Genomic DNA, 14,528 nt, shown 5'->3' with positions numbered 1-14,528 from the left:
ATGGGACCTGCCCCTTGGTGGCTGTGGACATTTCCACTGTCGGCTTCACTGCAGGGGTGCCAACAGCTTCTTTCCTGAGTCTGTAGGACATTTCTGCCCGCTGAGTCACTTTAACCAGCCCTTCTTTGTAGCCATGTATAAAAGTATGGAGTTCACCTGTAGGAATTTTCTAGGGCCTGTGGCCATTTTGAAGCTTAGTCCTCTAGGCTTCTGATTTCTTTTCTCCCTATAATTCTGCACCTTAAGTCAGCAGCTTTAGTGGAAGTTAGCCAGGTGGACCCCCCCATTCCCTGGCGTGGAAGCTGGAGAACCACTTAGCGTGTGATCCAGGTGAGCCTCTGCTGTGCACTTGTTCAGCACGCTCTGATTGTCCCTTGCTTATGTCTTTTGTGGTGTGATGTTAGAAAAAAATGCTCTATACAGAAGAGAAGAGCCAGTTCTCACTCATTTCAGACAGGGGTCTAGAAGACTCCATTGTGTACACCCCAACACTCAACACCTAACAAATGCCCCTTGGCCTTCATGAGGCTATGTGGAATTGTCATTTTAAGATGCCAGTTGCCCTTCACTTGCAAAGTGAAGAGGCAGCCTCCTGTTTCTGTATTTCCCAAGTAAATAAACACTTCAAATAATGAAAAAAAACTTGTTAACTAACCAAGCTGTGAATATCCCTGAATGGTCTTGAATTCATGGCCATTTGTTTTGCACTAGTACTGATGTTGCAATCAGATCAAATTTGTTGAAAATTCTTAGGAGCAAGATAAAAATCTGCTCAACTCATTGTGTCCTCTTTTAAGGGACCCAACTCTATAATAACATACTCAGATTGCTTCTAAAAAAAAAAACATGTGACATCCGCCAGTCTTAATAGGAGAGCCCCATCCCCTAGCCCTTCTAATTCAGAGGATCTTTTCTGCTATTTCTATGTCACTCACTGGTGAATATGTTGAAGTTTACCTGAAGGGACAAGCCATCATTTTTTTTTTATTGTTGGGGATTCATTGAGGGTACAATAAACCAGGTTACATTGCATTTGTTAGGCAAAGTCCCTCTTGCAATCGTGTCTTGCCCCCAAAAGGTGTGGCACACACCAAGGCCCCACCCCCTTCCTCCTTACAAGCCATCATTTTTTTTCCTAGCTGATCTGTGGCCCCTTTTTCATTTTTTCTTTAATTGTCCATTATACCAGAAGATGATAATAATAGGGAGGGCATGGCTCAGTGGTTGAGTAAGTGGCTTATCTATCTCTAGACGCTAAAGATCATTGTGTTCAAGTAAACCGCTGGGAAGCATGCAGGTGTGCCCTTTCAGAGATGATAACCCACACTTGAGAATCCAGGAGTAACTCACACATGAGTAGAACCCAAGCATGTGCTGGACCATAGAAAGTAGCAAGTTCTTTCTGAATTGAATGGAGAGAATTCGCATTTGCTGTGCTGCCCAAAACAAAACAGGCTGATAACAACATGTATGACCCGTTAGATATGATGACATTAATGGGCGTGAAGGACAGGAGAACAAAGGAAGCTATGCCCTGTGGTTTTGCAGCATGACTTTTACTAACAGATCTGAGAAAAACTGATCCTTGCCATCAAAAATAGGTTCAGTGTCCTCCAGCCCCTGTTAGAGAAGGGATGGGCTCTGGAACCCTATTAGCCTGGAACCCTCCTCACTTCAATTTTCTAAACTTTCCTAAGCAAGACAGGCAGGGAGGCCCCTGGCTCACGGAATTCTTGCAGGGGAGTGGTGTGAGGAAAGTTGTATGGCCCTTGGTAGCCCCCCACCCCCAATTTTTTTTCATGCCCCTGAGCTGTCATTCTCTCCTTCCTGCTGGAAAGGGGGTGGGGGGTGATCTGAGAGCTCAGAGAACAACAGAAGATGGAAAGTTAAATCCTGCACCGTCTTGGACCCTCTCCCCAGGAGTCGCTGTTTCTGTGATAAGATCATCTGTGGATATCCTATCCTGGTCATTTGGCAGCTGGTAAAAATGATCAAGGACAAGGAATATGAAAAAGCCCCTTTTCTCAAAAAGTTAACCGCGCCTGGCCAGGTTTGTTACTAGCCTGGAACTTGAGCAGAGTGCTCACGTGGCACAGTCACCAAGGAGTATCTCTGGCCCCACTTACTAATAACAACCCCTTGGCAAATTATTGAGGAAGGTGAATTGCCATCCCACCCCACCTCCTTAACTGGGGCTATTTACCAACCTAGACAAGGCCTCCGTATGAATTAGGAAAAGCCTCCCCTTTTCACACTCTGTGAGGATGCAACCCCACTGGATTTCAGCACCGTTCTTCCATTTATCTTGGCACTTTTGTGCAGTGCGTGCAAGAGTTTGCCTTATCTGGAAATATTATCTTGTATGGAAATGTACCCTTATCTGGGTCTGACACCGTTTCTAGTCAGTCATGCAGCTCATAATGGACTAAGAGAATCATAGTTTCCTAAAGGGCTTCTTGGTGCCTGTCAAAGGGACACCTCAGAGGTGGGCTTGCATACTCATGGATCTGGAAGACGTTTGAACTGCAGGGCACAGATGATGGGCTGTTTGGATTTTTTTTCTTTAGGCACCAAGAGTCCCTTCAGGAAGCTATGATTCACCAGTCCATTGTGAGTTGCATGAGTATATTTAGGCAAATAGTGTTTTTCTGGCCAGTTGTTTCCCCAAGCTGACCTGAGCCCCAGAAGGTGAAAGTGGTGGGTCCCTGAGTCAGTGATGCTCTGTAACGTGTTGGTAGATTTGCTTTCCCTTTCTCAGTTGAGGGGATGCTGGCCAGAGTCCAGATCACAGTCTTCTGGGTGTCCAGCTCCACCCTCACTGCTAGCACAGGATCTGATCTCAGTTGCTTTTTCCTGTATTCTCTCTCCCCGAGACCTACTTACTGAGAGGTCTTCCAACCACCCTCTCCTGTCTTGGAAGAAGAGGAGCTTTATCAGTTCTCCTGGGCTGTGTCAAAGCTGAGGCCTGGTTTCTTTGAGAATTCCCGGCACACTTTTCCCTTCCAGACCAGGATTAGTGTTGGGATTTATGGCCTTATTCTCCCTGAGAAAGTGAAGAAGCTCGTCTGCCTCCAGTGCCCCCCTCCCCAGCTCTACCGGAAGCTCAGCCACAATCAAGAATGCCTTGTGCTATCCAAGCCCTCTCTTGGGTTCTCACTCATACCCTAGGAGAGGTACAAAGAAAATGAGAGCCCCAGCCACCAGCCTGATCATTACAGAACTGTGATTCTTGAGTGCTGCAAATGAGAATCAGGTAATAGTCACAGACATGTGATCCTACCTAACCAGTCTATGGCTACCACTACCCCAAACCAGTAAATACCTCACATGTCCTAACCAGTATAAACTTAAGGTCATTACCATAATTCTGGAGGTGGCTGTCCTAAGTTGGTCCTACTATCTCATTTCTCATAGTTGGGCTATTTTTTCCATGCTTTTCTTGAAGAAGACTTTTAGTCTCCTATAGGAACTAAAGGACCATTTTACTTCCCAAGTGCTCATATTAATCCTAAATAATCATCCTAAATGATCATCCCACTCTCGAGAACTGTTCCAGGCCCCCAAGGTTCTGACAAGGGAAGCTATGTGGTCTCCCTAGGCACAGCTACCCTTAGGTTAGTTTAGAGCTCTTGCTTTCACAAACCTTGCATTCAAATGAACTCCTATCCTTTACTGAGGCGTTCTTTCAACTGGACCACAGTCTATAAGACTGCTTTGGGGTCCAGAGAAGCCTACAAGAAGAAAGAAGTCTGGCTATAGATTTTAGTAAATCCAAAATGGCCACATAGGCCCTTGGTGATGGGCAGTTGGTTGTTTACAGTGGGGAAGGAATCTTGTTAATTCAAAGCAGAGAAAATCTTGAATTAACAAAGTATGGCTTATCTGATATTTCTATTGATGAATAATAGGGTATCTGGTTGCTCCAAAAGATACAGACTTTTAAATAAACTAATATCAGATGAAGCAAGTCTTGGCATGGGTGTGGAATGGTCTCCTGGTGTTACTTCCTGTCATGTCCGACCCTGGCGTGGTGCGGGTTCCTGGCTGGGGGGTGTTCTGTAAGCGTGTCTGTGCTGTGTACTAACCCTGGTCTTTTCCCTTTCTGCCAGTACACCTCTAAGTTACTGTCTTGCAAGGTGACTTCCGAGGTACTTTTCAACTTGTTTGTGTTGGTTTTACTGAGTGCATGATCCAGGTGCATGCTGTTGTGGTTTGCCATTTCCTGGTGGGTTAAATGAGAATGGCAAGAAACATGGCTTGTCTCCATACGTATTTCCTCCTGCCTGTTCTGAATTGTGGGATTGCCTCATAGTGTTAGAGTCCGTGCAGCAACGATACACACTGAATGCTGTGCTTTGCTGTGCTGTGTGGTGGGCTGGAGAAGACCTTGCTCAATCATGGATCCCAAAGATGTTTGGACTGCAGGCCACAACTGGGTTTTTAAAGTATCTTGAGGCATTAATAGCAAGTATACTCTGGTTAGAGAACAGAGCAGCTCATACAGATTGCGCCTTTGTTTCGGCCAGTCTTGTTTCCTTTAACACACATCTGGAGAGCTCCATTCTGTAGATACTTAGGATGGTTCATCCTAAATCTATAGATTATCAAATGTGAACCACCCCAGTTCCCCTAAGTTAAACTTCTAAGAGTCTCCTTTTCCTAACTTCCTTTTATACAAATTTTTGCAAATGCATGTACTATGAGAAAGCATAATATTTTTCTCTTTGAAATTTTTTCCTTTTTTTTTTTTTTTTTTAGTTTTTGGCCGGGGTTGGGTTTGAACCCACCACCTCTGGCATATGGGACTGACACCCTATCCCTTTGAGCCACAGGCACCACCCAATTTTTTCCTTTTTTGTTGTTTTTTTGTTGTTGTTGTTTTTGGCTGAGAAAGCACTTTTATTACTACATTTTATTTTTATGTTAAAAGAATTATTTCAAATATACAGAATTGTAGAGGAAAACCATTCATTTATTCATTCAATAATTTACTGAGGCTCTACTGTGTGTCAGGCACTGTGCTAGTTCCAAGAATACACAGCCCACAAAACAAGATTCCCAGTGCCATGGAGCCGGCATTCAGTTTCCAATAATAGAGCATAAGGAAATGATGTAACCTACCTACCATTCTGGCTTTGTCTCTTCTTACCGTTTCATAATATTTGTTTAACATTTTTAACAGAAAATTTTGCAAACACAATTCAAGCCCACTTATTACCTCTCTCAGTTCCCTCTTTATCCCCAGAGGCTAATTTTTGAGCTCGGTATTCATCATTTCCATGCATGGTTTTATGACTGCACCATGTATGGATATAGACATAAATAAAATACCTTAATTTTGCATGTTTAAAACATTTTAAGTGGTAAATCATGGTGCAGTATCCTTTGTCTGCCTTGTTTTCAGATGTGTCCATGTGACATTTGTGGTTCCCAGCTCACTCTTTGTAACTGCTTGATAACATTCCATTGAATAAATACACCATTATTTATTCAATCTCCTATTTGATAGAAATGTAGATTGTTTTCAGGTTTTTTTTTTACCTTTATAAATAATGCTCTAATGAATGTTATTATATATGTCTCTTTCTGTACTCTGTGTATCTAGGAGTAGGAGCACTCACTGGCTATGACATTGACCACATCCTTACATTTACTAGACACTATCAATGCTTCTTCAAATCGCTGTAGCAACCGATAGCATAATATATTTTTAAAGTCTCCCTATTTAGCAAAAGAATTATATTTCATGATATATTAATTATAGTGATGAGCTGCTGATTATCAGCAATTTTCTTTCATCGGGTATCAAGTGGATACTAGGAGTAGCATTCCGTGTACCTTCCGCGGTATGTAATTATGGTTTATCATCTGGAGGATGGCAGTTTGAGAATTTAGCCCTAACCTCATAGGCCCTTTGAGTCCACATTGTTTAAAACAGTGAACATCTGGTCAAATATATCCAAGCACGATAGAATTGGGCCCACTCTGTCTTCAATGGAAGAGAAGATAGAGAGCTAAAAATATCGATACTGATATTAACAGGGTAACCCAATATTATTGAATATACCTATCTTTTGTTTCACATCCTCAAGATAAAATTGTCTGTTGGTTGCTGTTCATTGTTAAGCAATTCACTCACCCAAATTTACTAAGCATTAGAGAGAAAAATTTATATTAGAGAGTTGTTCAAAACGGATTGAGATTTCCCCCCACAAGATTGAATTTGAAGTAATTTGTGCAAATAATGAAACTTGAAATGAGGCTCCATTTCCATGGACAGTGTTTATTGGTCTTCCCTCTCTGGATTCCAGTCACTGAGCAGCCATCTAGCCTGGTGGCCTTGGGCATCAACTCTGCACCTAGAATGCTGGGTTCAAATCTTGGTTTTTCCTTCTGCTACTTGGGTAACACTGAGGCAAGTTATTTACTTACACTCCCAGTGCTCTCCTATGAGAAATGCAAGTAATAATAGCATGAATCTCATAAAACAGTAGTGAAGATTAGAATAGATAACTGGTTCATAGTAATCATGACGTAAGCATGTACTATTATTAGCACCCCAGAAACATGTGCTTTTTCATCCAGAAAGGAAAGGAGTGAACTTTGGAAAAGCAAAGTTAATATAGAGTAATACAAGATAATAAGATAAGAGCTCTAGTTTTGCTACAGATTCACAGAGATATGTGTGCATATGCATACGTGCACACAAAATCATCTGGGTTAATTATGGAATTGATGCTTATTCATATACCTTCCCTGAGGCCTTGGCTTTTGAATCTTCAAAAGACCAGTTGCAGAGTAGCTTCACCTGGAGACAGGTCCTCGGCCACAGATAGCATTATATCAAGGTTGCTGGCTATTTCAATCATAATGCTCTTCTCTATGCCATTCCTAGGAGCTTTAGATTTCATCAGAAATGCAGGATCATGTTACCTGGCGATACAAATTGGGGAAATCAATTAAGAAAAGAGCTCATTGTTGGTATAAGTGGATTATTTGAACTCTTAACAAAATTATATTATTTTTCTGCCCATTATACTTTTTATGACTAAGCTCCATGAGGAAAAGGATTATTCTATCCTTAATATGAAGCACTTTGCCTGACACTTGGTAGGAACCAGGGAAGTATTTATAGGATATGGATAAAATGGCTTCCTCAAGGACAGAGCAAACTCCCTTTGCTCCAGTTGTTTTGAGAATTCAAGTAGGGTTCAAACAATAAGACAGTGTTCCAAAAAGATGGGGATCATATTTTTCAAAGCCTTAGATTTGTTTTTAGCTTTTATGTGACCCTTTTCATTTATATCTGCAATCTGAAAGGTAAACACATAACCATTTTATACAATGCAGATTTCCCTATAAAATGCCTTTTTTATGCAACTTCATATTTTATTAATCCCTTTCACATGATGAAAGGAATAATTATTTAAGAACCCATTATACTAAATGCTTTGCATAGATTGCCTCATTCCTTCCTCCGGCCAGTTCTATGCTGTAGTTATTATTATTTCCATTTTATATGGGGATACTGAGGTATGGGGTTAAGCGACTCTTCCAAGGTCACACAGTCACTAGGGTTCAAACCTAGACTGCGTAGACTTTATAGTCCACACTGCCTCCTGAGAAATCCTATATAACGGGGCAGTTGTACTCTCCATTTTATAAAGAAATTGGGATACAGATGAACAGTAAGGGACAAAACTGGAGAGAGAGCTCAGGACTCCAAGTGCAGTCCAGTGCTGCGTCTCCGTTCCATGCTACTGTATACATTAGACCAGAAAATTCCTCTGTTGAACTATACCAAGCTGGAAGCATGCTTTCTTTCTAATTTGTTATTGTTAGATAGTTTTAGATATTGAGTGACCACGGTGTGCTTACACACAACACACTTAATGACACAGTATCATTCATTCAGTGACATGACCGAGGACATCCTACATGGCAGGGCCAGCTCTCCCTGCTGGGAGGAATGGGGAAGAAGTCCCAGAAGAAAGCTCATTGAATGGGTGATCCATTTATTTGACAAGGGTGCAAAGAAGCAGGTCGAAGCGGGTCCCTAGACCTTTCATCTATCCGAAATCTGCTTATACCTCTTCTCCCACCTCTGCCTGTAACCTACATCTGCTTGCTTCTCTGGAGCTGCCAACAGCACTGTCCCTTGCCTAAGTGATTATTTTTTAGAATAAGCAAAACCTTCATGGCTGTTTGGATGACCAGCTGATATGAGCTCTACTGACTGGACTTTTCTTTAAAATCGGGAACTATATGTCCTAAGCTGATGCCAGAGAAATTGGTGGACATACATCAGTGTCATGAAATAAAAGCATGTCTCATATGTTGGCCACCTAAATGTCATTCATTTGGAATCTCATCTTGATCAAACTGCGGCTGGAACGGATTGGCTAAGGTCTCCTCTCAGGAATCACAGACTGTTCCAGTGAACGGTGGGGTGGGTGGGGAAGGCCCTCCCTTGGTGGTGGTGAGCCTACTACCCGAAGGCTATTGTCACCTTTAATTTCCTTTACTAGCATATAGGGGCCTGAAGTTGCATCAAAATGCTGAGATTGCTTTTTATTGGCCTGAGAAGCTTTTTGTTTTTATTTCCCACTTAATGGCTGTTTGAGTTTAGTTATGCCAAATTCGATTTTCATGATATAAATGTGATCATAGCTTATGTAAATAAGCTTGATGGATTAAATCCACACTGGTCCCATTGTTGGGGATTGTTTTCTGGTTTTTCTGTTTATGAAGAGACTAAGATAATCTATAGTTATGCTGTCTAATGTGGTAGCCACTAGCCACATGGAGCTCTTTACATTAAAATTAAATGCTTAGCTTCACAGCTACACTATCTCTATTTCAAGTGCTCAGTGGCCACACGTTGCTAGTGGCTGTCAGGTTGAGTGACACAAATACAGAACATTTTCATCATTGCATTAAATTCTATTGGGCATCGCTGATCAGTAGCACGGAGAAGTCTGCTTCGTTATCTAAAATGTGATGTAGGATCACACCTGGTTCAAAGAAACTAGCAGAACATGTCATGAAAACCAAATCTCTCTATGTTGAAAACTAGGGGTCAACTAGCAAATAAATTTCACCTGCAAGATGAATGCACAGCCAGAACTTCCCATCTCCCGCTTTCCCAGTATCTCTTTCCCTCCCAGCACTACTAGGTACTTTTTAACTTTCTCCTCTCATGTTGAGAGAAAGGAGGAAAGAAAGAGAGGAGTTGGCTTGTGTACATAATTAACATCCGTGAACTCTGCGTAATTTTTTCTCTTCTTTCTTCAGGTCCTTGAGGCCACACGGGTTAATCGAAGGAAGAGCGCACTGGCCTTGCGCTGGGAAGCAGGGATCTATGCCAACCAGGAGGAAGAAGGCAACGAGTAAACTCTCTCCAACCCAGGAAGCTCCTTTGGTGCTTGGGATACCAAGAAACCAAGAACATAACAACTCAAAGCATTTTAATGGACTATTTATTAAAGTGCAGACAAACTCAGCAATCCTTACGTAGACCAGAAGCAGCAATACACAATGATGAGAAATAAAACGATAAGGAAGTCCACTCATCAGACACTGACTCCCAGGAGTCAAAAGAGAAAGGATTTTTTTTTTTTTCTTTTTGTGACTCAAAGAATCTCAATGTCTGGGATTTGGACCAATCCGCAATTGATCCAAAAGGACAAAGACTTGACCAGCAAACCAACATAGCTGCTATAGGCAGGGCAGAGACCAGCCTCGCTGGGTGATGAGGAAGAACAGTGGTGATAGGGCCATTTAGAGAGCTCTAGGGCCCGGGCTCATGAGTCCACGAGGCCTGGGATGTCTCTCTGCACCCGTGTCCCACCTGTCACTCACAGCATCAGAGGTGTCGTATTAATTCCACTTTCTCCAGCAGCCATAAAACGAATAGTGTCTCTTCTCCACACTTGTGAGAGGAGGCAGTCAGGATTCCATTTCTCTTACATTTACTTCTTTTTAATCAATTGGGTACAATTCATGATTGCAATCGATAAAAATCCTTATTTTTAAGACAAGCTTTCTTCATGTTGCAAACACAATCTCTTGTACATCCGGAGGCTGAGGAAAGGGGAGGAAGGCAAACCAAACGGGTGATTTTAGCTTTAGGATCATGTCTGCTTTCACTATATTGACTGATCTGCCATTCACAAGAACACATTTTCACCGTTATGTTTCTTCATATGAAAATAATTATATTTAACGGGCAACAACTATTTTTATGATGGGATGGGGGAATATATACATGTATACAATCTGTACACATTGAACAGCTTGGTTCAAGATGGTAGGGGATATTTTTAGAGTGGCAATAATTGAAAAAAAAAAAAAGTGCGAACTCTGCCTTCGAGAGGTGGGCAACATGAAATCAAAAAGGTGTTTATAACTATTTTGTACTATAAAGTTGGCCTTAGAGGTAGGAAGAACAATGGATTGTTTGGGGTCAATCAAAACAGAAACATGAAAGAAAAGTCATGAAGGTAGAGGGAGAAAAAGGGAGGGAGGGAGAAAGAAATGGGAAGAAAATAAGGAAGGAAGAGATACTATTTTTGCTGAGCAACCAATGTTTTTTCAGGGTGATACAAAGAAAAATATAGACTAGAAATGTAAGTGCAGGCTGGAATCAGCTACATACAGATGGGTGTGCGTGTGTGTGCTTGCGTGTGTGTGCCTTTGTGTGTTTGTGTAAGGTGTGTATACCATGAGTAAGGGTGTGTGTGTGTGTGTGTGTGTGTGAAAATTCCAGAGTGATCATGGCACTTGGGTGTACAGTTAATTCCTCCAAAGCTATTTGCCAGCTATGGGAGTGAGTGAAAATTTCTTTTTTATGAAAAGGGATATAAAGGCACCGAGCTGATGCAGTATTTGTAATATTAAATTGATCTAACATGGTATTTGCATGAGTCCTGACTGCAAAGTTTTGAGCAAGTTTTGTAAGCTGATGTTTTAGGAACGTACCCTATTTATTCTCATGCCTTGTATTCATACTTAGTGTATGATAGAGGATGCCAGCTTTAATCTTTCTGTCATTCAAAGCAATATAATAAGGGTATTCAATAACCGGGTGCCTGGTTATTGAATTTCTGGATGAGAAAATTTTCAGTTCTGGCCATGAAGGAAAAAAAAAAACAGCCTTCTTTTTTTTCTCCTTTGTTTTAAAACTATGTTTTTTTTAAAAAGCAATAATTGAGTCAGACCTCACTAAAGTTCATTTCTGTTTTCATATTGTCATGTCATAAGCTCTAACAAGTAAGCTGCTCCACAAAATTTGTATGTAGGCGTTACGCACATTACCTTTGCTTCTTTTATTAGACTAGTGTTGACTTTGGGGGGAAGTTTATTCACAGGCAGGTAGTGGGCATGAAGTAAAAAATGGAATTGTTTAAGAATAAGGATCCTTCAAAACTGCCAAGGGAATCTCTTAAGTTAAAGGTAGACTCTACAGATAGCTGAAATAACACATGGGCAGTCGGCACCAACTTAAAATAGTTTGTTCTCCTGAATATTCTGAATAAATTTTCAACAAAATGTGCTAGCCCTTGGGGACACAAAACCAGTAAGATCTCTGCTGCAAAGCATTCATTTTATGGTGGGGAGTCTGGCGTGGAGACAGTCATTCCCAGGAGAGTGAGTTGTGTTAAGACATCCCAACAGGTGAAATGGGAGTACCCAGGAGAGAGGACCATCTCTGCCTGAGCAGTTCCAGCCAGAGGTCCCTCGTGCCTGGGCTGAGGACCCAGCAATCAGGTGTTCCCAAGGCAGCAGACACGGGGACAGGAAAAGAGGAGGCAGCAGCCTCATGTGACCCCAGGCACTATGACAGTTAGGATGGCTAGAGAGTAGGCTAGTCTATGGGTCACACAAAAAAATAGAAAGTGCTTTATGTTTTCTGAACTGACTCATGGATCCAGTAGAGATCATAGGCATGATATAGACAAACTCCCCCCATTTTTCAAGGAGGGAACTCTTTCCCTACATGAAACTTACATTTGAGAAGAGAATTTGCAGCTAAAAGGAAAGCTTAGGAGGCCTTGCAATTTAGAGGCAAAGAGGTCTTTGACCACAGTTGATTGAAAGGGAAGCATTTACTTGCTTAAGGAATAACAAAGTTACAGAACTGACAGCCTTTGCCCCCCACCCCCTCCGCTGTCTGTGCACATAAGGAAACAAACATCATTTCTGTGACTCCAGTGGTCACAAAGCTGTTTTCTTTCACTGTGGCCCCTACCCTACATCCCCAACATGCGCTAGCTCCCCTGTGCTGCCTTCCAGATGACCGCTGTCTGTTTTCTTGCTCCACTCACTGGTAATCCTATTAAAATGTAAATTGCACCCAGGGATAGCCAGATTTTTTTTCTCTGTGCTCCTGAGTTTTTATTCATTCAAGAAACAATTGAACCAGCCCCCTGCTTTGTACATAGCACTGTGCTAGGCTCTGGGATCCCAAATGAACCCCTTTAACTTTCTGAAGATGGAACCAAGCCCTGGAGGAAAGTCATTCCTGTCTAATCCACTGAGAGAAAGAGGCTTCTGAAAAACTTGCCCTCTGATGCTCGGCTCCACCCCCCAAATAGCCCAGCTTGTTTAATCTCAGCGGTCACACGTGTTTAAATTCTGTGGCTGTTAAAAGCCTCCCAGAAAGCATTCCGTTCTGCCGTGTTGATAGACGCTCACTGTCCTCCAGAGCCAATTACTGACATACCTTGGCTTTCTTATCCAGAAATCATGGAAACAGGGTCTGTCAGTGGCAGGAGGCCGGGCTGTGTTGTGCTGGGATGACGCAATGCAGTTTACTAGCCTCTTTGTTTCCTCGCATGCTGCCCACCCGGGGCAAAGTCATATAAGCAGTATATAAATCAGTGTCCGCATACACACACACACACACACACACATACACATACACACACACACACATATATATAAACTGTAACAAGGAACACTGAGACAGTGTTGACTTTTGTCTCTGAAGACAAATGCACATTTTTTTTCCAGCTAAAGAATGAATTTCATTAAACTATGTATTGAAAAAAAAAATAGCCTAAGTGTTAGAGATGGTGACTATATCCAGTTTTAGTTACAGAACCAATTTCCGGAATTTTAAGCATTCAGTGAGCTGCCAATTTTGATTTTGTGTTGCTCTTTACCCAAATGACTTTTTTCTTTCTTTTGCTCTTTTTTTTTGGTGGGGGGTAGGGTGGGAAAAAAGCAGCAATACTGTGTTTGGAAATTAGACTCTGTATCCGGCTTTCCTGTGTATGTTAACTGCTTCAATGTTATTATCCTGCTTTGGTTTTATAGTGATTGTGAGGCATTCAATGCAAGTATACAGTTATTTTCTCATTAAAACCCAGTGTGTGTTGTGTTTTTATAAATGATGCTGCTTATGTGACAGGGAAGGAGAAAGCCTGGCTGAACAGTGGCATGCCAGCGTCCTTTGACTCTGCGTGACAACATCTGCTTCCATACACTTACCTGTTTTTAGGGGAGTCATTGAGGGTACAAAGAATTACGTTACAGCGATTGCCTTTGGCAGGTAAATTCCCTCTTATGGTTGTGTCCCGCTCCCAAGAGGTGTTCACTGTGCTCGCCATCCTCCGCCCTGCTTCCATACATTTGCAACAGAGAAAGCCATCAGCTGATGGAGCAACATGGCACCAGGTTGTCCTCAAGGCCCCTTTTCAATGTCCCCAGCTGCCCTGGCCAGAAGCCTCAGACAGGGCCCACAGAAACGATACAAGACTCCTGGAGGGCTCAGGGAGACTCCAAAGCCAAACTCAGCTGGGCAAACAGCAGGCCTAGCCCTGCACTCTAGCCTCACGTGTGACTCCTTAGCTCTAAATGAAATACAGCCTAAGCATCTGTGTTGGGCCCTCCTCTGCAAAGAATGGAGAACTGCAGACTTTAAAAAGCAAACCAAGCTGGGCATAGTGCCTCACGCCTGTAATCCCAGCACTTTTGGGAGGCCAAGGCAGGAGGCTTGCTTGAGCCCAGGAGTTTGAGACCAGCCTGGGAAACATAGTGAGGCCCCATCTCTACAAAAAGTAAGAAAAGATAGTTGGGTTTAGTGGTGTGGATCTATAATCTCAACTTCTGAGAAGGGAGGATCACTAGACCTGGAGTTTGAGACTGCATTGGGCTAAGATTGCAACACTGCAGCCAAGCCTGGGTGACAGACTGAGACCCTGTCTCAATAAATAAATAATAAAATAAATATATGAATAAAATAAGAGCACACATTTGTCAGGGGAAACTTCCTCCCCAAATTTCCTGCCCTCCCTTCTACTTCCTGTGCCTTCAGCCTCGGCTGTTCTATCCCATAACCCAACTCTGAGCCCCCAACCCCAGCTCTCAGTGTCTGCTCTGCCCCCAGACCCTCCTCTACCCTGCACTTTCTTTCTACCTGCCTCTTTTGCTAACTCTCCCTCTTTGCAACTTGTCCAATCTTTTCTCCCCAGAATTTCCAACCCTTTTTTCCTTCACTGAGCATCTGGAGGCTTCCCTGTGTC

General features: G+C 42.4%; 1 protein-coding gene across 7 annotated transcripts in view; it reads left to right on the top strand.

Moving 5' to 3' along the window:
- PALM2AKAP2 (PALM2 and AKAP2 fusion) overlaps nucleotides 1–13,394 on the top strand; it is a 524,781-nt gene extending 511,387 nt beyond the window's left edge. For 4 of the 7 annotated variants that reach the window (XM_053566191.1, XM_053566188.1, XM_053566198.1 and 1 more), the window contains one exon: nucleotides 9,295–13,394. In XM_053566191.1, coding sequence (XP_053422166.1) covers nucleotides 9,295–9,302 — 8 coding nt within the window. In that variant the 3' untranslated portion in view covers nucleotides 9,303–13,394. Of the gene's footprint in view, nucleotides 1–4,109; nucleotides 4,149–9,294 lie in introns of all 7 variants that reach the window. The other 3 variants (XM_053566186.1, XM_053566193.1, XM_053566194.1) reach the window with 1 other exon arrangement.
- Nucleotides 13,395–14,528: the final 1,134 nt, after the last annotated feature.

Source organism: Nycticebus coucang, chromosome 2, assembly GCF_027406575.1.
Source record: "Nycticebus coucang isolate mNycCou1 chromosome 2, mNycCou1.pri, whole genome shotgun sequence".
In the NCBI taxonomy this organism is placed as follows: domain Eukaryota; kingdom Metazoa; phylum Chordata; class Mammalia; order Primates; family Lorisidae; genus Nycticebus; species Nycticebus coucang.
This window is presented reverse-complemented; position numbering and strand designations above follow the sequence as displayed.